Source organism: Hyperolius riggenbachi, chromosome 6, assembly GCF_040937935.1.
Source record: "Hyperolius riggenbachi isolate aHypRig1 chromosome 6, aHypRig1.pri, whole genome shotgun sequence".
NCBI classification, from domain to species: Eukaryota; Metazoa; Chordata; class Amphibia; order Anura; family Hyperoliidae; genus Hyperolius; species Hyperolius riggenbachi.
The window spans coordinates 381,907,959-381,931,484 of NC_090651.1; the positions used below are offsets into that span (position 1 = coordinate 381,907,959).

At 44.4% G+C, this 23,526-nt stretch overlaps 2 protein-coding genes across 2 annotated transcripts in view; one reads left to right on the forward strand and one right to left on the reverse strand.

Annotated features, from left to right (window-relative positions):
- LOC137522302 (mucin-2-like) overlaps nucleotides 1–22,695 on the forward strand; it is a 31,789-nt gene extending 9,094 nt beyond the window's left edge. Inside the window, exons 3-4 of the mRNA XM_068242334.1 lie at nucleotides 7,322–9,646; nucleotides 22,661–22,695. Of these exons, the coding sequence (XP_068098435.1) occupies nucleotides 7,322–9,646; nucleotides 22,661–22,695 (2,360 nt within the window). The remainder of the gene's footprint in view (nucleotides 1–7,321; nucleotides 9,647–22,660) is intronic.
- Nucleotides 22,613–23,526, reverse strand: part of LOC137522303 (uncharacterized) — an 86,374-nt gene continuing 85,460 nt past the window's right edge. Inside the window, exon 8 of the mRNA XM_068242335.1 lies at nucleotides 22,613–22,992. Within this exon, the coding sequence (XP_068098436.1) occupies nucleotides 22,784–22,992 (209 nt within the window). The 3' untranslated portion in view covers nucleotides 22,613–22,783. The remainder of the gene's footprint in view (nucleotides 22,993–23,526) is intronic.

The window sequence follows — 23,526 nt, forward strand, 5'->3', positions numbered from 1 at the left end:
CAGAGCAGCACATTCCTGCCTGAGTGCCTGAGCCCGACAAAGCCGTCAGAGTAAAGAAGATTAGATTATATAACAGAGATAATACAGCCACTGTGCAACTAGGAAAGGCTGCATTAAGACAGACCACATTAGAACAGGTATAGGAAATTATAGGATAGAAGAAATAAGGCTGAACATTTTGTTACAGAGTCTATTTAAATTTTCACATATATTCCAGTAATCAGCTACACGAACATGTGTTTCTCATATCTATTGACTTAAAGAGAGTCTGAAGCGAGAATAAATCTCGCTTCAGACCTCATAGTCAGCAGGGGCACGTGTGCCACTGCTAAAACGCCGCTATCCCGCGGCTAAACGGGGGTCCCTTACCCCCCAGAGTTGAACATGCGAAACGCGTTGCATTTCTTTTTGGAGTTCCTAATAAATGTGTTTGACTGTCTGAATCGCAGTCGTTGTCGTGTCTGCTTGAGGGAGGTAAGACCACCACTTCCTCCTTCAATTTTGCCATTTAAGTTGGTTTTTAAGCTCATTTAATCTAATCTTATACTTTTGGCGCCTCCGTTCATTGTATACAATTTTGAGTCCACCCTTGGTGGATGGTTGCTACCCTTTCTTCCTGTCTACAGAGAGCGACTTCTTAGGCCTCGTTTCCATCTATGCGCTTCTGTCCGCTTTTCAGCAACATGTATCAATCTGTAACATTGATGTGCTGATAAAAAGCGGATAGAAGCGGACAGATGGAAACAAGGCCTAAATCCTGAGTGGGGTCAGGACAATCTCCCCACCTGCCTTTACAGTGGTTGCCTGCTGGTGACCCTGACTTGTGAGTATTTAGCAATACAAACTTATTGCCACCTTGTCCAGTACGTATTACACTATTGGGGCTCTTGGTGCTCCCTGTTTTTAACTACTGTATGTGGTCAGGGAAGGCCCAGTAATGCTGTATTTTTAGGGCCGGGTTTAGACTTTTTGCTGCCTGAGGCAAACTTGTGAGAATGTACCCACTCCCCCCAATTTGCAATGATCGCACAGCACTCGACAATTTACTCGGCTTCACTTAATGTTCTCACATGACATGCTGCAGCTCAACACAATAGCACACTGGCTGGCTGTGAGTCTGTGACAGACACACTGCTCCCCCTTAGCTACTCCATTCCGCCTCAGTCAGGACAGCAGTGCCACCTCCTCCCTTCTGCTGTGCAAGTCAAATGAAACACTGCTGCTCTCCTGCATCCCCCCCCCCCTCAGCACTAACTGTCAGACTCCTCACGCAGCACAACAAGCTGCTTTTCCCAATGATGCTCTTCTGCCTCCCCCCTCCTAACCGTCAGACTCCTCACACAGCACAACAAGCTGCTTTTCCCCAATGCTGCTCTCCTGCCTCCCCCCTCCTCACTGTCAGACTCCTCACACAGCACAACAAGCTGCTTTCCCCAATGATGCACTCCTGCCTCCCCCCTTCTCACTCTCTGTCAGACTGCTCACACAGCACATCAAGCTGCTTTTCCCCAATGATGCTCTCCTGCCTCCCCCTCCTTGCTCTCTGTCAGACTCCTCACACAGCACAGCAAGCTGCTTTTCCCCAATGATGCACTCCTGCCTCCCCCCTCCTCACTTTCTGTCAGACTCCTCACACAGCACAACAAGCTGCTTTTCCCCAATGATGCTCTCCTTCCTCCCCCTCCTCACACACTGTCAGACTCCTCACACAGCACAACAAGCTGCTTTTTACCAATGATGCTTCCTGCCTCCCCCCTCCTCACTCACTGTCAGACTCCTCACACAGCACAACAAGCTGCTTTTCCCTAATGATGCTCTCCTGCCTCCCCTCTCCTCACTCACTATCAGACTCCTCACACAGCACAACAAGCTGCTTTTCCCAAATGATGCACTCCTGCCTCCCCCTCCTCACTCACTGTCAGACTCCTCACACAGCACAACAAGCTGCTTTCACCAATTATGCTCTCCTGCCCCCCCCCCTCCTCACTCACTGTCAGACTCCTCACACAGCACAACAAGCTGCTTTTCCCCAATGATGCTCTACTGCCTCCCCCCTCTCCTCACTCACTGTCAGACTCCTCACACAGCACAACAAGCTGCTTTCACCAATTATGCTCTCCTGCCCCCCCCCCCCCTCCTCACTCTCTGTCAGACTCCTCACACAGCACAACAAACTTCTTTTCCCCAGTGATGACCTCTCCACCTCGCTCTCCTCTTGCTTCTCCTCCTACTCCGACTGCATCAGAAAGAATCAGAAAAAATTTATTTCGCCAAGCATGAGGGGTCATGCCCGGAATTGTTTTTGGCACAGTACAGTACAAATAGCACGGGAAGAGTACATAGAGAAAGACAGCAGTGAACAACAGGCGACAGGTTAACAATACGTTTGTAATATACAACACATTCCCAGAGTGTCCCTGAGATGTCAATAGTTAGTCCTGTGGGTTGGTAGACTGGTCAGCCATAGCGCAGCCGGCGTCGCCACTCCTTGGGACTTGCTTTGGTGGTAGGATGTGGAGGGAATTAAGGAGGCTGACTGCCGAGGGGAAGAATGAGTTCTTGTGTCTCATGGTCTTAGTGGAAATGGCTCGTAGCCTCCGGCCCAAGGGCATAAGGTTGAAGTAGCGGTAGCCTGGGTGTGAGGGATCACTTGCAATTCTCAGTGCCCTGGATCTAAGTCTTTTATTGTGTAGTAGGGCAAGAGAGGGGAGGGGGCACCCAATGATCCTCTCTGCTGACCTGATGACTCTCTGTAGTTTGTCCTTGTCTTCGACAGTGGTGCCAGCATACCACACCAAGATGGAGGAGCAGAGGATCGACTCAATGGTGGCGGAGTAAAAGCTGGTTAGAATTTCTTGAGACATTCCGAACTTTCTCAGCTGGCGGAGGAAGAAGAGCCTCTGCTGGGCTTTCCGTTGGGTGACAGTGATGTTGGGCTTCCAGCTGAGGTCGCTCGAGATGATTGTACCCAGAAGCCGGGCACAGGGTACTCTGTTTACCTCATTGCCGTCAATGTAGATTGGAGGTGGGGTGGGAGCAGACTTCCTGAAGTCAATGATTAACTCAACGGTCTTAGCAGTGTTTAGCACCAGCCTGTTCTCCTTACTCCAGTTGCAAATTCTCTCCACCTGCTGATGGTACTCCTGGACATTTTCCTTGGTGACAAGGCCCACGATGGTGGTGTCATCGGCGAACTTGATGACCTTGACAGAGTCTGCCTCCGATCTGCAATTGTTTGTGTAGAGGGAGAACAGCAGTGGTGACAGGACGCAGCCTTGGGGGGCTCCAGTGTTCGTGGTCGCTGCTTGGGAGTGGATATTGCCCAGTCTGACAACTTGGGACCTGTTGGTAAGAAAGTCTGTGATCCAACGCTGTAGACTTGGGTGGACTCCAAGTGCAGCTAGGTCCCGTTGGAGAATGCTTGGGCATATGGTGTTAAAAGCCGAGCTGAAGTCTAGGAGTAGTATTCTGGCATACGTGTCTGGCCTGTCAAGGTGTTCGTTGATGAGCTCCAGGCAGATATTGATCGCATCATCGGTGGACCTATTTGCTTTGTAGGCGAACTGGAAGGGGTCTAGGAGGGGCGAAGTGGAGAGCTTGAGGTAGGCAAGGACCGCCCGCTCCATGGTTTTCATGATGACGGACGTCAGGGCCACGGGCCTAAAGTTGTTAAGTTCGGTGACTCCTTGTTTCTTAGGGACAGGTATGATGGTTGACCTCTTGAAGCACGCAGGGACCTTGCCCTCGCCCAGGGACTTGGTGTAGATAGCGAAGAGGATGGGAGCAAGTTGCCGACAGCAGGTTTTCAGGCAAGCTGGAGATACTCCGTCGGGGCCGGGGGCTTTCCTGGAATTTAAGGTAGATAGGAGGCGCAGGACCTCGGCTTCACTCACCATCGTGGGAACGGGCAGTCTCAGGGTGTTGCTTGCTGGGCATGGAGGTGGGGGAGTCCGTACTTGGTTCCTCTCCGGTTCTTCCTGGTGCTCGAACCTGCAGTAGAATCTGCTCAGTTCTTCTGCTAGTGCCGGGCTGGGTGTTGCATGCTGGGGTTGGGGCTTGTAGTTGGTGGCGGCCTTCAGCCCCTTCCATACAGCGCGTGAGTCATTTGAACGCAGGTTGTCTTTTATCCTCTCAGCATACTCTTTTTTGGCAGCACTCAGCTCCTGCTTAACATTGTTTCTAGCCTTCCTGTAGTCCTCCTGGTTGCCGGACTTATGTGCAGCCTCCTTTCGTCTCCGCAGTTGCCGTAGCCTGTTGGTGAACCACGGTTTGTTGTTCGGGTACACCTTGAAGATTTTCGTTGGTACACACAAGTTCTCACAGAAACTGATGTATGAGGCGACGTTGTCTGCCCAATCGTCCAGGTCTGGCGCTTCCAGGGACCCCCAGTCGGTGCATTCAAAGCAGGCTTGAAGCTTCAGTTTGGCCTCGTGTGACCACACCTTGGGAGACTTAACGGTCGGTTTGGCTGATTCTAGGCGCCTCCTATAGGTAGGGATAAGATGGATGAGGCAGTGATCAGAGGAGCCCAGGGCTGCCCATGGAGCCGCTTTGTATGCATCCTTCAGTGACGTGTAGCAGTGGTCCAGGGTGTTCGGGCCCCTGGTGGGGCAAGCAACATGCTGATGATAGCGTGGCATCTCCTGGCGCAGGTTGGCCTTGTTGAAATCACCTGCAACAATGAACAGTGAGTCCGGAAGCGATGTCTCCCCCTGCAGGATGGTCTCGCTTAGGGTCAGTAGGGCAGATTTGACGTCAGCATCGGGCGGGATGTAGACTCCGGCAAAGACATAAGAGGAAAACTCTCGTGGTGAGTATGGTGGTCTACAGTTAATCAGTAGTAGTTCCAGGTCCGGAGAACACTTCCTGTCGAGTATCGTCGAGGTGGGGCACCATGAGGAGCTGATGTAGAAGCAGATGCCACCACCTCTTTTTTTCCCCGATAGGCCAGGGTCCCGATCTGCTCGGATGAAGCTGAAGCCCGGGAGGAGGAGGGCGTTCTCGGGGATGTCCTCATGTAGCCATGTCTCCGTGAAGCAGAGGACCGGAGTATGGCTGCCGAGGTCTCTCCTGTCGCAGAGGAGGCGTAGTTCGTCCATTTTGTTAGGGAGGGATTGTACATTCGCCAGGAGGACTGAGGGAATGGCTGAACGTAGGCCCTTCTTCCATAGCCTCACGCGGGCTCCCGCACGGCATCCTCTCCGCCGCTGGCCTGGCCACAGTCTCAGGGCTGGGTCTAGGACTTGCCGTATGTGGTCCCAGACCAGGGTGGTCAGGAGCTCGGCTTCAGGGGGAGGGGGGCCCCGTGGCTCCCACCCTAGGAGCTGTTCTCTGGTGTAGGTGGCGTGTGTGGCTGGGAGCTGCTTGGGCGGCTTGGGCAGGCCCTGGCCGCCGGCGCGGGGGGTGGTGGTACGCCAGCGTGGGGTTGAGGGGCATGGCATTTTGATGCCTCCAGCTTGGTCTGCAGGAGTGCATGCAGGCAGTCCCCAGGTGGTCAGCACCCCAAAAGTTCCTCGTTTGGGGCAGGTGGCAGGAACAGAGAACTGCAGGTCAGCCGGCAGTTGGAGGGCAGGGGAAGCCGGACCTCTGTGGGTCGGCGGACAGGCAGGTCCGTAGGTCGGCAGGCAGTTGGAGAAATGCAGGACAGCAGGCAGTCAGAGGGCAGGGAGGCAGGACCGCTGTGGGTCAGTGGGCAGACAGGTTGGAGGGCAGATAAAAACTGCAGGTCAGCAGGCAGTTGGAGGGCAGGAGCAGGGCCGCTGTGGGTCAGCGAACAGGCAGGATGGAGGGCAGAGAAATCTGCAGGTCAGCAGGCAGTTGGAGGGCAGGGGAGCGGGACCACTGTGGGTCGGCAGACAGGCAGGTTGGAGAGTCAGCAGACAGGCAGGTTGGAGAGCAGAGAGTGCTCCTCAACCTGCCGCAGCTGCAGTTTCTGAGCACCAGCGGGGGACCAGGCAGTGATGTGGCGTCCGGGAGCCTCTCAGCAGCTACGTGGGAGGCCTGGAGATCCTGAGCAGCGGTTCTCAGCGTGCGGAGGGTGGCTGGCAGCCCGCTTCGGATATCACCACTGGAGACTTGTTGTGGCCGCAGGCTGGCTTCCGGGTGCCTGATCCTTTCTTGCCGGGGGTAAGAGCCTGGTGGCAGGCTGAGGGTCCAGTGGGATCAGCAGGCACGTGCTGAGTTCCGGGTGGGTGAAGGAGAGGCTCTACACTCCGCAGTCTGTCGGAGCTTTGCTTCCTTGTGCTCCGAGTCGGCCTTAACACGTGGGTGGCCGTGCGGAGGGTGGCTGGCAGCCCGCTGCGGATATCCCCGCTGGAGACCCGTTGTGGCCGCAGGCTGGCTTCCGGGCGTGTTCAGCGGGTGCCTGATGCGTCTTTCCTTGCCGGGGTAAGGGCCTGGTGGCAGGCTAAGGGTCCGGTGGGATCGGCAGGCACGTGCTGAGTTCCGGGTGGGTGGAGGAGAGGCTCTACACTCCGCAGTCTGTCGGAGCTTCTGCTTCCTTGTGCTCCGAGTCGACCCTACACGTGGGTGGCCGGCGGAGGGTCTGACGGCGGCGGAGATGGGTCTGGCAGTCTGGCGGCTGAATCCCGGGGTAGGGTCTCCCAGCAGAGACACAGGCGGAGCGGATGCTGCTCGGATCGGCGGACTCGCAGTGGGAGCAGCACAGCTGTAACTGGGCTAAACTGGGCTAAAAGTTCGCTACAAAACTAAAACTAAACTGCGGACTACACTAGTGTAACAAAAAGTAACAAAAAGTAACAAAAAAAACTAAGCAGAGGTCAGCTGGACGAGAAAAAAAGCAAAAGGAAGTGAGGAGCTGTGTGCCACGGCTGCTGATCAGCGCCATCTTGTATGGCGTGCTGGCATGCTGTTAGTGTAATCACAGCACAAACATGACGTCCCTGTACTTTCTGAGCCTGATGCAAATGTTTCACCTTTCTTCATGAGAGAACCGACCCTGTGCATTTTAAAACCTAAAAAATTCCTTTTTTTACAACATGTTCACATTTGGCACTGCGGGAACCTCAGTAGAATAACAATAAAGGCAGGGCAAATGGGATCCACCATGAGTGACATCAGGTGATGCCAGTGTAGCAGGTGTTCTTAGTTCCATGGTGCCATTGGCCCACCCAGGCTTCCTAATATGACTTCCTTTCTTGCTTAGGCGTACAAATAAGCAGAACTTCCGGTGCAACATTTTTCTTTATGTCAATTAAAGATTTTATTATAATGTTGTGCACTGGTTAAACTGACATGTGGTAAATAATTGTATGTGAAGATGGATTTCAGCCACTAAACTAATGTACTGGTCTCATTACAGGTAGCATGTCCATGATGGAGTCCATACAAGGCTGTGGGACAGAAAATTCCTGCAAATATGGCTTTACCACTGTGAATGTAAACAATCAGCATGTCGATGTCAATGTGTCTTGCGTTGATGGCAACATTGTACATATTACTACTCCCAGTCCAACTACCGCAACTACAACCACTCCCACTACCACCTCTACAACCACTCCTACTACAATTACAACCACTCACACTACCACAACTACAACCACTCCTACTACAACTACAACCACTCCCACTACTACAACTACAACCACTCCTACCACAACTACAACCACTCCATCTACTACAACTACAACCACTCCTACCACAACTACAACCACTCCATCTACCACAACTACAACCACTCCTACTACAACTACAACCACTCCCACTACCACAACTACAACCACTCCTACTACAACTACAACCACTCCCACTACCACAATTACAACCACTCCTACTACAACTACAACCACTCCCACTACCACAACTACAACCACTCCTACTACAACTACAACCACTCCTACTACCATCACTACAACCACTCCCACTACTACTACCACCACCACTACAACAACACCTGGTACTACAACTACACCTACTACTACTACAACCACTGACACCCCTACTACTACTACCACCACCACTACAACGACACCTGCTACGACAACTACACCTTCTACTACTTTAACCACTACCACCCCTACTACTACAACCACTCCCACTACTACTACCATCACCACTACAACAACACCTGCTACTACAGCTACACCTACTACTACTACAACCACTCCCACCCCTACTACTACTACCACCACTATAATGACACCTGCTACTACAACTACACCTACTACTACTTCAACCACTACCACCCCTACTACTACAACCACTCCCACTACTACTACCACCACCACTACAACCACACCTGCTACTACAACTACACCTACTACTACCACTCCCACCACTACTGTTACTACCACCACCCCCACTACTACTACAGCCACTCCCACCCCTACTACTACAACCACTCCCACTACTACTACCACCACCACTACAACAACACCTGCTACTACAACTACACCTACTACTACAACCACTCCCACCCCTACTACTACTTTCACCACTACAATGACACCTGCTACTACAACTACACCTTCTACTACTTCAACCACTACTACCTCTACTACTACAACCACTCCCACTACTACTACCATCACTACAACCACACCTGCTACTACAACTACACCTACTACCACCACTCCTACCACTACTGTTACTACCACCACCCCCACTACTACTACAGTCACTCCCACTCCTACAACCACTCCCACTACTACTACCACCACTACTAAAACCACACCTGCTACTACAACTACACCTACTACTACCACTCCCACCACTACTGTTACTACCACAACCCCCACTCCTACTACAACCACTCCCAACACCACAACTTCTACAACGCCTCCAACTACTACTACCACCACTACAACCACACCTGATATTACTACAACCACTCCCACTCCCACCACTACTACTACAATCCTTCCCACTACTACTACTACCACTACAGCCACACCTGCTACTAATACAACTACACCCACTCCTACTACAGCCACTCCCACCACTACTACAGCTATCACTACAACCCCTTCCACTATTACTACCCCTATTACAACCACACCTGCTACTGCTTCTACAACCACTTCCATAACTCCTAGTCCAACTTCTTCCAATCCTACTGCAACTACTACTACTACTACTACCAATCTGGCTCCAATTACAACCATACCTATTACGCCTACAATCACTACTCCCACTACTACGACATCCACTCCTGCTACCACAAGTGCTCCAACTACTAGTACAGGCAGCAATTCCAGTGCTGCTACAGCCCTTCCAAGCATCACCACAACCATTGATCCCAAAATATCTACAACCAACACTCTCATGGTTACTGCAGGCCTATCCAGCAGTGATATTACTAGTACTATTACTGCACTAAGCAAGTCCAGCACTGGAATGGCCATGACCTCTAATATTAGTACAACCTCTTTAAGCTCTGTTGGTATTGCTACAGCCAGTCTCACATTCAACACAAGCAGTACATCCAGCTATGCTAAAAGTAACACTTCTCCCCCCAAGGTGACCAGCAGTATAAACTCTACACAATCCTCCTCTACGAAGAAAGCCACTGTCTATGTTAGCACCACCAAAAGTACAGCCAGTATCACAAAAACTGCAAGAGGCAGTGGTGCAAACATCATCAACACCACCCCAAGTTTCCAATATTTAGTCAGAAATAAAAGTGATTGTAAGGGCTACAATCTTACTGTTATGTTGCTTGGTTGTCTAACTACGTACTTATATTGCCTTTATTCAATGAGGGTATAATTACATATGCTGATGAGGACCGTACCCTCCATCAGATCGACATTTCATTTCTAGGCCCACCTTTCTGCTTTCTTTAAAGCTTACAGAGGAACCTCAAAAACATGTAGTAGAATGGAATATATTATTCAGGGTACCCAATTCTACATCAGTTGTCCTGAATCCTGAATTCAGCATCTACAAAAACTCCAGAAACTTAGGCTAGGCTATGATGTCACACAGCGTCCGCATCCCCAAGCATTCTGGGAGATCAGGTGCTGTTTCTGCTCACTTCAGAACACATAACAAACAATTACTCTGCAGTGATGCACTTTGCCAACAGTACAGATGTGGCTATCTGTGATGACTTTAAAGCGGACCTGAACTCAGAATGTCCTCTCTGCTCTAAAAATACACAACAGCATAATAACCTTTAAAGGAAAATATTTCGTTGTTGCAGCTGATACAAATCCTGCAATAAATCGGCACTGTTTCTACTTCCTGATTCATGAAAGCAGACATATTGTTAACGTCCTGTGCATTCAAATGAGCTTGTCTACCATCATGTGATACAGGGGAGAGATCCGATAACAATTTGTGATTAGACACAAATGAGGGGGAATTCAACAGGATAAACTCTCTAAATACATACAGGGTGTATTTCTTTATGTCTTCCTTTTGTCCTGTGCGAGAGTTCAGGTCCACTTTAACCTCCCTGGCGGTCAATTAGAACCACCAGGGGGCAGCGCAGCACTATTTTTTTCTTAAGTCATGTAGCTAGCCTAGCGCTAGCTACATGATAGCCGCTGAGCAGCGGCATCCCCCTACCTACTGTGATCGCCTCCGGCGATCAGTGGAAGCAGGAAATTCCGTTCAGAACGGGATTTCCTGCTGGGATTCCCCGGTCGCCATGGCGATGGATGGGGATGCTCCCGATCCACCCCTCAGCGCTGCCTGGCGCTGATAGGCCAGGCTGCGCAAGGGGTCTGGAGGGTGGGGCGCGCGGCGCGTGGATAGCGGCGAATCGGCACAGAGCGGCGGCGATCGGGAAGTACACGCAGCTAGCAAAGTGCTAGCTGCATGTACAGAACAAAAAAATTATGCAAATCGGCCCAGCAGGGCTTGAGAAATCCCCCTGCGTGCGTAGCCCGACCGCCAGGGAGGTTAAGAATACAAATAAGGGGAGGAAAGATTTTCTAATGGGAGAACATTAACTAAATAATGCATATTGAAAAATATACACAATTTCAATCATGAAGTTCCTCTTTAAAGAGAACCAGAGATGAAGCACCCTCTTGTATTTTACCTTATAAATCAGTGGGAACATGACAGTAAACACCTAATCTGCCCTTTGTTTCATTGTTCTCTGTGTAATCTGACTGTTATCACGTCTGATAAGAAACCCCGACTGAGAAGTCAGGCTGCTCCGTCTAGCTTTGCTACAGAAAGATTATAGCTAAGTCTGTATTCTGTGGTGTTATTTCAAGCCCAAGCCTGCCCCCTTGTGGCTTTGCGATAATGACTCAGCAATAATCATTCCCAGCAAAGCCAGATTTAATTGCTCAGTCTGGGATTCTTGTGACTGCTGATAACAGACACTTTTAGCAGTGAGGAGGAAACAGAGAGCATGGTAAGTGTTTTCTCTAATGTTCTTACTGATATACATGGTAAAATACACAAGGGTGCTTCCTCTCTGGTTCCCTTTAAGTCCAATGCATTGATTTGGGCATGCAAATTTGAAAACTGGGCCAATATATTATAGGCTCTCTCCTATTTAAACATTTTCTATTTTTCTAATTGAAACCAATTTAAAGTGAAACTGAAGTGGAAAAAGAAATTATGATATAATTAATTGGTTGTGTAGTACGGATTATTACTAGAACATTAGTAGCAAATAAAATAGTCTCCTATTTTTATTTCCAGTTATATAGTTTTTTTTTACAGCATTGCAACATTCTGTAATATTTGCAATTTACATATTACACTCAGCATTCTAAATGATTTCACAGAGCAGGCTAGTGAACTTTTGAACTGTCCTCTGCAGAAAAAACAAAATACAGTGACTGACAGCAGAGATAATAAACTTCAGAAGACAGAGCTCTCTGCGACTTTGAAAGTCGTGGAGCTCAATAGCTCTTTTGCATAGATAACAACTGGAGTTTCTTAACTCTTCCTGTACTGGAAACAATATTAGACTCATATCTCTGCCCCTAATGTCTTATTTCTTAGCTGTACTACACATACAAATCATCATATCATAAGTTTATTTTTGCTTCAGATTCCCTTTAACAAATGTGCTAAATCAAAGGGCCCAAATCAACAGTGGGCCAAAGTAATGGTACCCAGGCGATAGTTATTACATGCACTGCACAGTTCACAGTCCAAGGTGTGAGGGTTCTTCCACCTGCGTAGTGTCTCTGGGTATCCCGAGCCCACATCTCCTAGCCATACACTTCCTATCTGTGTACTACTGCTTTCCTCCACCTGGTGATGCAGGTCTTTCCACCATTTTCTGCTGCCCATACCCCCAAGTGTGACGCAGTCTGCTGCTTTGCAAGACCCCTCTGTCCAGAGTATGTATGGCAAAAGATACAGTAAATTATTTAAATTACCGATATTTTACTATTCAATACCCTACACCACCCCCCACACACACACACCTAATGCCTAACCCTAATCCAACTCACCTCTGAATGCCTAAAATTACCCCCCACCACCTCCACCACCACCACCAAGTGCCTAACCGTATCACCCCCTTCCTCCCCTCCGGGTGTGTCTAAAAAGATCCCTCCTACCTAATGCCTAACCCCACCCCTCTGAGTGCCTAAAAAGAACCCTCCCACCTATTGCCTAACTATGACCCCTCCCCTCTGAGTGACTAAAAAGAACCCTTCCCACCTAATGCCGAACCATAACCCCTCCCCTCTGAGTGCCGAAAAAGAACCCCTTCACCTAATACCTAACATTAACCCACCACTCAGTGCCTAAAGCAAAGCTCCTTATCCTGGTATCCAAACAACTACTAGCTGCAGCTGATCGGCTACGATTGGCTACACCTATTAATTTCCATCTGGTAGCTGATCGGGTTTCTGATTACTGATACTTGCCGATCACTGCACCCAAATGATCACATGACCCATCAGTCTAAATTCTCCTCTATATGGCTCTCTGTGTAACCCCAAACCCCTGTAAAGTCCATAGACAATATACAAAGTCCTTACTGTCAGGGTATAGATTCTGTACAGTTTGTGAACCTGATTAACTATTTACTAAAAAAAAAAAAAATGATGTATTTTAGAATTGGATTATAGTGGACAAAAGCACCAAAGATTGTACTTTAGACAATTCTGAAAACTTGCAATGATTATGCCTTTTATTAATCTCCTAGAAAAGTTTAGTTGTAAACATTAATTGTTGTAGCTATAAAAACTAAGCTTCTTTCTGCAATTAATTATCTGTTCTCTAAATGCAACTCCAGGAAACAAAGGAACTAAGAACAAAAGGGTCATGAAAAACTCAATTTTTTTAATACTGTATATTGGGACACACATTACCCCTTGTACTAGGGGCACTTTATTTCTTCACACGGCTCTCCCTATCTGCAATCAACACCTCATCTTATGACCTAATAATCACCATTTTCACACATTTTTTTTTTTACTGTTGTGGAAAAGGTATTAAGATTTGGAGCAAAGTAAAATGTATAGTCCTGACTTCTGAAAAGGTCATAATTCGCCTTCATTGTGATCCCCTCGCAGCATGCAGGAGAGTCCGAAGAGAAGGAAGACAAGCTGATCAGTGGAGTAGCTAGATGTGCTGTAATATAACTAGCAGTCAGGGAGATATGTATAGACCAGTCCTGACTGGCTACATCTGACTGTCTACAGCATCTCTTGTCATTTCCTGAGCTCTTACTACTTGTCCCTGCTCGGAGGAGAAGACACACTGATAAAGAGGGATGCCTTTGTGAGCTGTGTAAGCAGTGAAGACAATAAACACACATTTCTGGAAATCATAAACACCTCCCAGCACCTGTTTATTTCAGCAAGAGGAATATTAGTGTATACACTGAGGAGTTGATTGAAACACCCTCTGTGCAGGAATTGGTTTAGTCTGTTAGGTCCATCGGTTTCCGTATCTGCTAATAATCGGATGATTTTACAGCACGGCAGAGCTAAAGCTCTTGGTACTAGTGGTAATCTGTGTTCTAATATACAGCAGTGATTGAGCACAAATTTCACACATCTGTATTGTTGCATTATAATTCACAATTATGATGCAAAATCGTATTGTGAAATTTCCACAAAACTTTAATTCATTTTGTTTGTAAATGTAAACAATAACTTTAATTTCATGTAATTTTGTATCATTTTGTGCCAAATTTAGCTATTAACACCAAAATGGCTACGCAGAATAGTGGGAATTAGGCATTGTTGTGAAAACTGATTTTAAAAATGCAGAGGAGAAATAGTTTTGAAACGATTATTTTTTCCGAGTCATAAACCAATTTCTGTTGCATTTTTAAAATTGATTTTCTCAAAAACTACAGGGTCTTTTTTGAAAAAAATGTTTTAACTTTTTTCCACTATTTCCCTGTACATGCCCATCAATATTGGTGACAATAGCATGTATGGGGGTTTTGCTATTAGCCTAGTGATCACCATAGTCAGCTAATTACGAGTACACCAAATTTCGTGTACATTTTCCCAGTTACGCCTATGTCTAATTACAATTTGCAAAATCAATTGATTTCATGTAGTCATTTGTAATTTTGCATAAAATTTCACCTAATTTTCATGTAATTTCAAGCTGACTTTAGCAGTAAACAGCAAAACCCCTATACATGCTATTGACACATATGTAACAATTTTGGCAGCAATAACAAGTAGGGGGGCTTGCTATTAACCGCCAAAATCAGCACAAAATTACACCAAAATTACTCAAAATTATGAAATATTACAATGACATATGAAATGAATAACTATTTTCTCTGAAATTTTGCATTACGATTGCGATGCTAAATTTTGGTCCACCACTAATAGCCACTAAAATCAGCACACAATTATTCAAAAATTATGTAAAATTACTAATGCATTACAAGAAGTCATTTCCCAGCTGTAAGTGAAAAGATCTTATAGTGGTGATAACCTTTTATCAATAAAGAAAAAGAGAAATTCTTGGATTCTTGGAAAAAGAGAATCACTTGGATTCATGACACGTTAAAGAGGCCCTGTGGTGACATATAGTGGAATGTAGTAAATTATTCAGGATACACTTTTACGTTAATTTTCCTGGTTTCAGTTTGCAGAAACACTTCCTATAAATATGTTGTCTTACATTGGTATGTTTTATAGTGTCCTTTGCACGTTGGAAAGCCTTAATAGAAATGGCATGTACATATTGACCCTTCTCTTGTTAAGATGTACTATATACGTATATTAAGTTTTTGTTGCATTGATTTAAATTTTAATCATATGATGTAGCTGTTGACAATAAACGTAATTATTAAAAAAGTGTTTCATGTGTCCATCTCTGTTTCCTCTTTGGCTAGTTGCAGAATAAGTAAGGGTTCTGTCAGTCGTACTGAGCTTGGCTTACAAAGATTTTTGTAAGCTGGGGATCATTGGAAAATATAAGCCATCCTGAAGAGTCGACCTGGCCTTAATTTTCACTAAACGTTCTGATATTTAAAGATAATAAAATTATGGAAGGCGGGTCGATCCATATTGGAGGCACTGAATTCCAACATCTTAATTCACAAAATTATGCTAAAAAGTTTGTGTGATGCACAATTTTTTTTTTCCACACACATAGTGGACAATGTCTAAGTTTAAAGGTGCACTATGGAGAAAAATTGTAAAATTTAAAATATGTGCAAACATATACAAATAAAAAGTACATTGTAAAATGAGCCATAAATTACTTTACTCCTATGTTGCTGTCACTTACAGTAGGTAGTAGAAATCTGAAAGAAGTGACATGTTTTGGACTAGTCCATCACTTCATAGGGGATTCTCAGGGATTTATTTATTTTCAAAAGCACTTAGTAAATTGCAGTTTTCTGTCAAACTGCCAAAAAACTGTGTAGCGAGCAGGGAAGCTGGCCATCATCATTGTTTAAATCTTTTTTAGGGAATATACTGTATTTAGAAAGAATAAAAGCCTTGCTGAGAATCCCCTATGAAGAGATGGACTAGTCCAAAACCTGTCACTTCTGTCAGATTCCTACTGCCTACTGTAAGTGACAGCAACATAGGAGAAAAGTAATTTATGGCCCATTTTACTCTGGTAAAAAAAAAACGTACTTCTTATTTGTCTATGTTTGCACATAGTTTAAATTTTACAATGTTTCGCCATAGTGCCCCTTTAAGTTAACCAATAAATGGTATCATCCTGATTCAAAACTTCTTGTATTTACTGATGGCTAACACGGTACAATACTCTACTGCTACTACTATGCTGAAAGATACCACAATGTACCACACATTCCTGGAATTGAAATTAAGTTAGCCAATAAATGGTATCATCCTAATTCATAACTTCTTGCTTTTACTGATGGCTAATACGTTACAATACTCTACTGCTACTAACATTCTATGAAATAGGGCAAAAATTCGAAGTGAAAATCGAACGCAAAAGTGCAACGTACAATGTGAAAATATTTTCACAAATTTGGCTAGTGTGAAAATCTATTAACAGTAAATTATAATACTGGGATTTCACAATGCAAAACTCGCGCCATCTAAGAAATTTGGAATTCTGTGTGTAATGTTGAAATTTTGGCAGATATGGAATTTGTCAACTCCTCCCATCTCTATATGACCAAACTGCTGTGATCCACCTTGACACAGATGAGACAGAATCTTTATAGGCTTTGCAGTTAGTCACAAAACTAGCATTTATTAGAATTAGTAAGGGAGGGGAACACCGAGAGCCCAATATGGTGCAGTATGTTATGAAAAATGATAATGTGATAGTATAACAAATTTTATACTCACAAACACGGGTTGCCTTCCAGGCAACCACTATATAAGCAGGTGAGGAGATTAGACCTGTCCCCACTCAGGATTAAGAAGTCGCTCTCTGTAGTAAAGAAAGAAAGGGGCCAAACCCCTCCACCAAGGGTGGACAAATTTTGTGTAAACGGAACAGAGGCGCCAAAAGAATAAAATAAGATAAAATGTTTAAAAATCGGGGGGGTGATGGGTGGATCCACCTCTCCCGCAAGCAAACAAGCGGAGATGTTGATTTTTCAACACATATAGGATTTTTATTCGTACACTCCAAACAATATTGCAACGCGTTTCGCGGGTTCAACCCACTTCATCAGGCTATGAATATGGAGTACAACACTTGTGTGCAGGGTCTGTCAGCTTAGCGCCTGACAGACCCTGCACACAAGTGTTGTACTCCATATTCATAGCCTGATGAAGTGGGTTGAACCCGCGAAACGCGTTGCAATATTGTTTGGAGTGTACGAATAAAAATCCTATATGTGTTGAAAAATCAACATCTCCGCTTGTTTGCTTGCGGGAGAGGTGGATCCACCCATCACCCCCCCGATTTTTAAACATTTTATCTTATTTTATTCTTTTGGCGCCTCTGTTCCGTTTACACATTTATTAGAATTAGATCAGCAAGGGAAGACTCTAAGTTTCTCTAAACTCAGATTTCTTTTAAAGATTACCCGAGGTGACATGTGACATTAGATAAACATGTGTATGTACAGTGCCTAGCACACAAATAACTAGGTTGTGTTCCTTTTTTTCTTTCTCTGCCTCAAAGAGTTAAACATCAGGTATGTGAGTGGCAGTTCCTGTCTGAGTCAGGACTGGGTCAGACTACAGTGTGAGCCTCACTGATAAGAAATTACAACTATAAAACACTTTCCTAGCAGGAAATGGCTTCTGAGAGCAGGAAAGAGATAAAACAGGTCAGTAGTTCATAGATTTTAGCTCTGGCATACTTCAATGAATGTGTCATTAAGCAAAAACAATAAAAACTTAAAAATATAATTTAAATATAAAATAACACTGTGGACTATCTTAAAAAGTCATTCTTAGGAGAAGGAGGATAGATACAATTGTTTATTTAATTAATTTTTTTTTCACCTCAGTTGTCCTTTAAAGCCAAGGCCATGCAGCTTTTTTGTACGACTTTAAGAAAGCATTACTTTATATACGATTTTGGATGAAAGGTTACAAAAAAGAAAAACACAGTTTTGCAAGATTAGAAAAAAAAAGTAATATAGATGTTAATTTCCTTTTCAACTATCCCCAGCTGGAGGTAAAAAGTTTTTATAGTGGTGATAGCCTTCTATCATTTAAGAAAAGAGAGGCACTTGGATTGCGTGCATGAAAAAAGGGTGCAGTGAAAAAAAGGGCCAGACTGGATAACGATATGGCGCCGGTGGATAGTGTAATCTGATAACGATAAACATCGTTGTCAAACTTGTTTAACGATAAATACCGTTGTAAAAACAGATGGGAAATAATAACAAAAAGATATTAACATTAAAAATCATTACGTAATTCAACAATACAGCTTAACCCGACCCTACTCTCACACAGAACCCTCCCCTAGTGGTGCCTAAAACTAACCACTCCCCTGGTGGCACCTAACCCTAACCACCACGGTGGTGCCTAACCCTTACAACTCCCCTGGTGGTGCCTAACCCTAACTCACCCCCATGGTGCCTAACCTTAACCCACCCCCCCCCCCCCGGTGGTGCCTAACCCTAACCCCACGGTGGTGCCTTACCCTTACCACCTTGAATAATATAATGCGTACTGTATCTTTAATTTTTTTGAATATTATCTGTCCATTTGATGGTAAGTAAGGATGTAACCTGGGAATTTCATTCTGAAAGAGGACATCTCTTGTGTTTCTGGGCAGTTTGCAACTGAAAATTAGTTTATTTTCAAGAGTACAAAGGCCCAGGGAGAGTCTCAAAATGCCTGAGGGGCAACGCATTGGCATGTGCATTATAACTGTGCATGAGCCCTCAGATCCAAAAACAGTACAGCCATCTGTACATACTGTATAGAGCACACAAAACGCAAAACACATACTCCATACATATGCATACAACACACACAACCAGCATCCCTCCACACTCACTGTTAAGTCTCCCCGTGCTGCCGAGTAAATCAGGTTACAGTATATTAACCTTTCTCTGCTCTCCCTTAGACCTAAGTATCAATATCTAGTACACACTAGACGAATCACATGTACAAATGTGAAGAAAGCAAGAGCACAGGAGTTACAAGTGGAGAGCTTACCCTCTGCCAACTTTCTCAGCACCGCATGTGGGGAGGGGCGGAGACGGAAGTGAATAATGATGAGAAGATTCACTCACAACAGGGAGGGGAGTCAGGAGTTTGGTGTGAGAGACATCAGGAAAATGTCTGTGTGCTTTGCTGGTGCTACTATTGAATGACATTCCAAATCTATATTATACCAGCAAGCCTCCCTCTCAGAACTTGCGGCTCTGGTCAAGTGTCTGATAAGTGCCTTCATGTGCTTCACCTTGCTTCATGGAGTGGCCCACTTGGCTGGCCCCCAAAATTCCTGGGCCCCCATACACTTAACTCACTGGGATTCTCTAACAGTGGCCCAGCTCTGGATGGCCAAGAGGCTTCCTCTGTCCTCCTCAATCCCACTGCTTCTGGCCAGGATATCTCTTTTTACTTGTGCCATGCTTATTTTCGTATGTGAGTGTGGTCATACTGCATAAGAGCGGGTATGGCTGTGTCTGCACAGTAGCCGACAAACTCTTGTTGGATATATTCAGAGGGTCCTTGGGTGGCAACAGTGAGGTCGGGGAGGAGGAGATGGGAAGCCTTTGGACTACACTCAACTTAGGTATCTAACCTTTTTACACAGTTTGGGTTTACTTCAATTGTGAAGATGTCTTTGATGACTGCTACACTATTCACATGAGTCGCGGTAGATATCCCGAAGCCACCATACGCCTATCCCTTTTTACTGTAACCCCCGCTTTCTGTAAGGAAGCACACAGAGGTGGAGAAGCATTCATTTTTGACTATTAGGTTAAAGGTGCCTTCTGAAGAGTGAGGAGCTTTTCCTGCCTAATCTTACTAAGTACCTCCTCCCACTGTTGCAGGGCTTGCGGCCTGGTCTGGCTTGGGAGGCGGGGTCACATGTTCCTTAGTCACCAAGGTTGTATGCCTGAATAAGGATTCAAAGTGGAATATTAAGATGTACAGTATCTCATGCTGCTTGTTTAGTCAATGTGTATTGTCACATTACATTTTTAAAGAGAAACTGAAGCCTTTTAAAAATCCCCTTTTTCTTTGACATTTATCTTCAGCATTATCGGCAGTGCTAAAACGCTGCATCCCTGTGGCAGAACACTGTTTTTAAACCCCCAAATCCCTGGGGCAAAATGTGGGGAGCGCTTCTTGATAGAGGCAGAGCTTAGCGCTGTAACTCTGCCTCTACTCGCGTCAATCTCCACTGATCTCCGCGTCTTCCCACCCCTCTCAGTCTTCTTTCACTGAGAGGGGCGGGGAGAGGCGGTGATCAGCAGTGGATTGATGTTAATTGAGCCAGAGCTACAGTGCTAAGCTCTTCCTCTGGGCCCTCATTCAATTTACTTTTGTGGTGTTCATAAATTTGGCATGTAGATGGCACTGTGCTTCTTGTAAAATACATATGATTATATGTACTGTTGTGGATCGTTGGTTCCTTTTTTCTGCTAGCTAGGGACACTGAGGAAAATGCTGCTTTGTGTAGAGAGCTGCTGAAGTCTGTAAATAAACCTAGTTTCAGTTATCCTGCCTCTGTGATTACTGAACACATCAACTTTTTTTAACCACTTCACACTCAGACCTTGTTTCCCACTTATGAACCAGAGCAGTTTTTACATTTTTGCCATGTCCCTATTTAATCAGCAATAACTTTATCCCTACTTATGGCAACTAAATGAAATATATATTGGTTGTTTTTTTTTCAAGACAAACTATACTTTGATTGTATGGCATTTTTTCCCTTGAACAATTGTGTTTTCTATGCCCTTTAATGGGAAAAAGAGAAAAAAAATAGAAAAAAAAACCACATTATTTCTCAGTTTTACCAATTCCGGTTTAAAAATAAAAAGGGCTACTGTAGATAAAAAACACAAATTTTGTTTGGCTTTTTCTACTGTTTATCACAAAACTTGGATTATGTTCCTGTCACAATTTATATTGAAGATATTTGATTTTGAAATAATGCTACAGGGTGCATTTTTCACTATGATTTGAGAAAATAAAAGTATTTTTAATAGTAAAAATCAATCTTATTGGTTCAGGGAACATATATTCCCTTTCACCAATTAGTGCTGCATCAGATCGTGCCGGAGGTGTGCACAGGAGCAATGCCCAATCCTGCACAGCACAGCTTCTGCTACAAGACGTATATCTACTGACTCGTGGCTTAGATGAAGTCACAGAAGACTTAGATATACTGTAGTGGTGGGTGAAGTGGTTAAGTTTTCTTCTAGGTGATATTTTCATACCTTCTTAATAAAATGCCTTTTGAGCCACCAACAAACAAGCAAATACTTTTGATAGTACTTTTAAACAGAAGATGAAAACTTATCCCCTAGAAGAAAACTTGAATTGAGTAGGGAAAGAACTTGGTTGGATTCCCTCAGATTTGCATCAGATGAAGGCATCGGGAGAGGAACAATCAGCTGGTGTACGCAAGCTTCGTCCAGTGGTGGTGGCTGGAACAGCTGATCACTGCTAAGAGAGAGGTTCCTAGAGATGGTTGGACATACCCATTTCCAATTCCAAGGAAATTCTGATTTTCGTCAATGCCAAATTCCATTTTTCTAATTTTCTGTTTTTCCAATTTACAAAGAGTATTTTATTTGTCAATTTTGCATCAGAGAATGAAATAAATAAATAAAAATAAAAAAAAAAAAAAAAAACGCAAGAAATCAGATGTTATTCGTCTAAAGTTACTGAGGTATTCCGTTTTTATTTTTTTATTTTTTGTGGGAAAATTTTGCATTCTCTGATTGGTCCAATGCTTCTGAGTTCTGTGATGGGCTAAAATTACCACAGAATTATGATTTCTATTTCCCGATTGGAAACATGGGATATGAATCAGCATCCCTAGTGATGCCCCAGTAGCTTCCCTGACTGATGCCAGGAGAGGAAACCCATCTGGTATATGGAAGCTTTGACCACTGGCACTGGATGGGACAGCCGATTGCTGAATCATCATCAGCACTTTGTGCAAGTCTACCTGGAAGAATTGATGATGTTTTGAAGGCAAAGAGTGGTCACACCAGTATAGTGATCTGAAGACCTGCCTAAAACATAATATATATTCATTAACCTCCCTGGCATTCAATTTCCCAGGATTTCTGTGCAAAAAAGTGTTTGTTCCAATTAATTTTCATAACCTTTTTTTTCTTGTAACTTGCCAAAATGTGTCAAGCAAGGGTCTAGTATACAGTGCAGGAGAGTATTAACGTGTATGCACGTCAGTACTGCGAGGGTCTAGTATACAGTGCAGGAGAGTATTAACGTGTATGCATATCACTACTGTTCACAGCATGTTTTGTTTTGATGTGTTTAACCGTCAATACAGCTAGGGAGGTTAACGTAGACTCAGTATATGCTGTTGCTCCATACATGACACATTGGGCCTTATTCAATTCACTTTTTTCTCTGAAGTTTTCTTTTTTTTAGCATTCTGGAACTGATAAAGTACCAAACACTTTATCAAAAGAATTTTATTGATAAGGTGTGGAAATACCACCTAGGAAAAAAAACGTATGAGAAAAAGTGAATTGAATATGGGCTTTCATATTCAAGAGAACACAAGTAAGTTCTGAAGGAAAACTACAGCTAAGCTGAAGAAGAAGAGCAATCATATGTTGTGATTAGTCATATTTTATAGAGTCCAAGCATTAAAGTCTAAATCTGTCCCTGACAACCAGATACTGCAGAAGACAACTACGACATCGATCTTTAGTTTTATCGTGTTCTTTTCTCCTAGTAAGCTCAGTACTGAAGCATGGCGTGATGATCTTCACGCATTACACTCGTTCAAGTGGTTCTGTCTACAAATTAGCTTTCAGGACAAAGAGAACCACAAAAGAGAAATTGAAAAATAAGTGGGCTAAACTCCTCAACGTGGCGGCCCTGTTACAGGCGATGTCAGTTTTTACACTCTTATAGTAATGTCCTTTCGGGAGAGTCAAGCTGGATCCTGCTTCACAGATGGTGTCAGTGGTGCAGCCATATAAACTTTCCGTTACTGTGGAGATATCTGTAAAACACGAGAGATGTGGATCAGGAACAGGTTAGTGCAGAAATAGGTCTTTGGCATAGTTTGTAACCACATCTATTAGCAACTGTCACATGTAGTGATGATCGTAAACAGCTAATTACGATTACGTGAAATTTCATAGATTTGTAAATTCAATTCATTTTGTGTTCTCATTTGTAATTTTGTGTAATTTTCATGTAATGTTATTGCAATTTTGTGTCGACTTTAGCAGTGAACAGCGTTGCTTGCAAATTTAGACATTTTTGCATCGAAAATGACATTTTAGTTTTTCAATATTTTTCCGTGAAAATACGCAAAAAATTTTGCATTTGAGATTTTTATATGCTAACATTTTTGAGTTTTCGCCCAATGGTCGCCGACTTTAGTGGTTAATAGCAAAGCTCCTTATACAAGCTAGAATCAAAAAATTGGCAGGGTATGTTAAGGAGAACAGTAGGAAAAAATATTCAAAAAGACCTTGTAGTTTTGGAGAAAATTGATTTTAAATTTAGAGGAAAAATGCATTATGTAAAT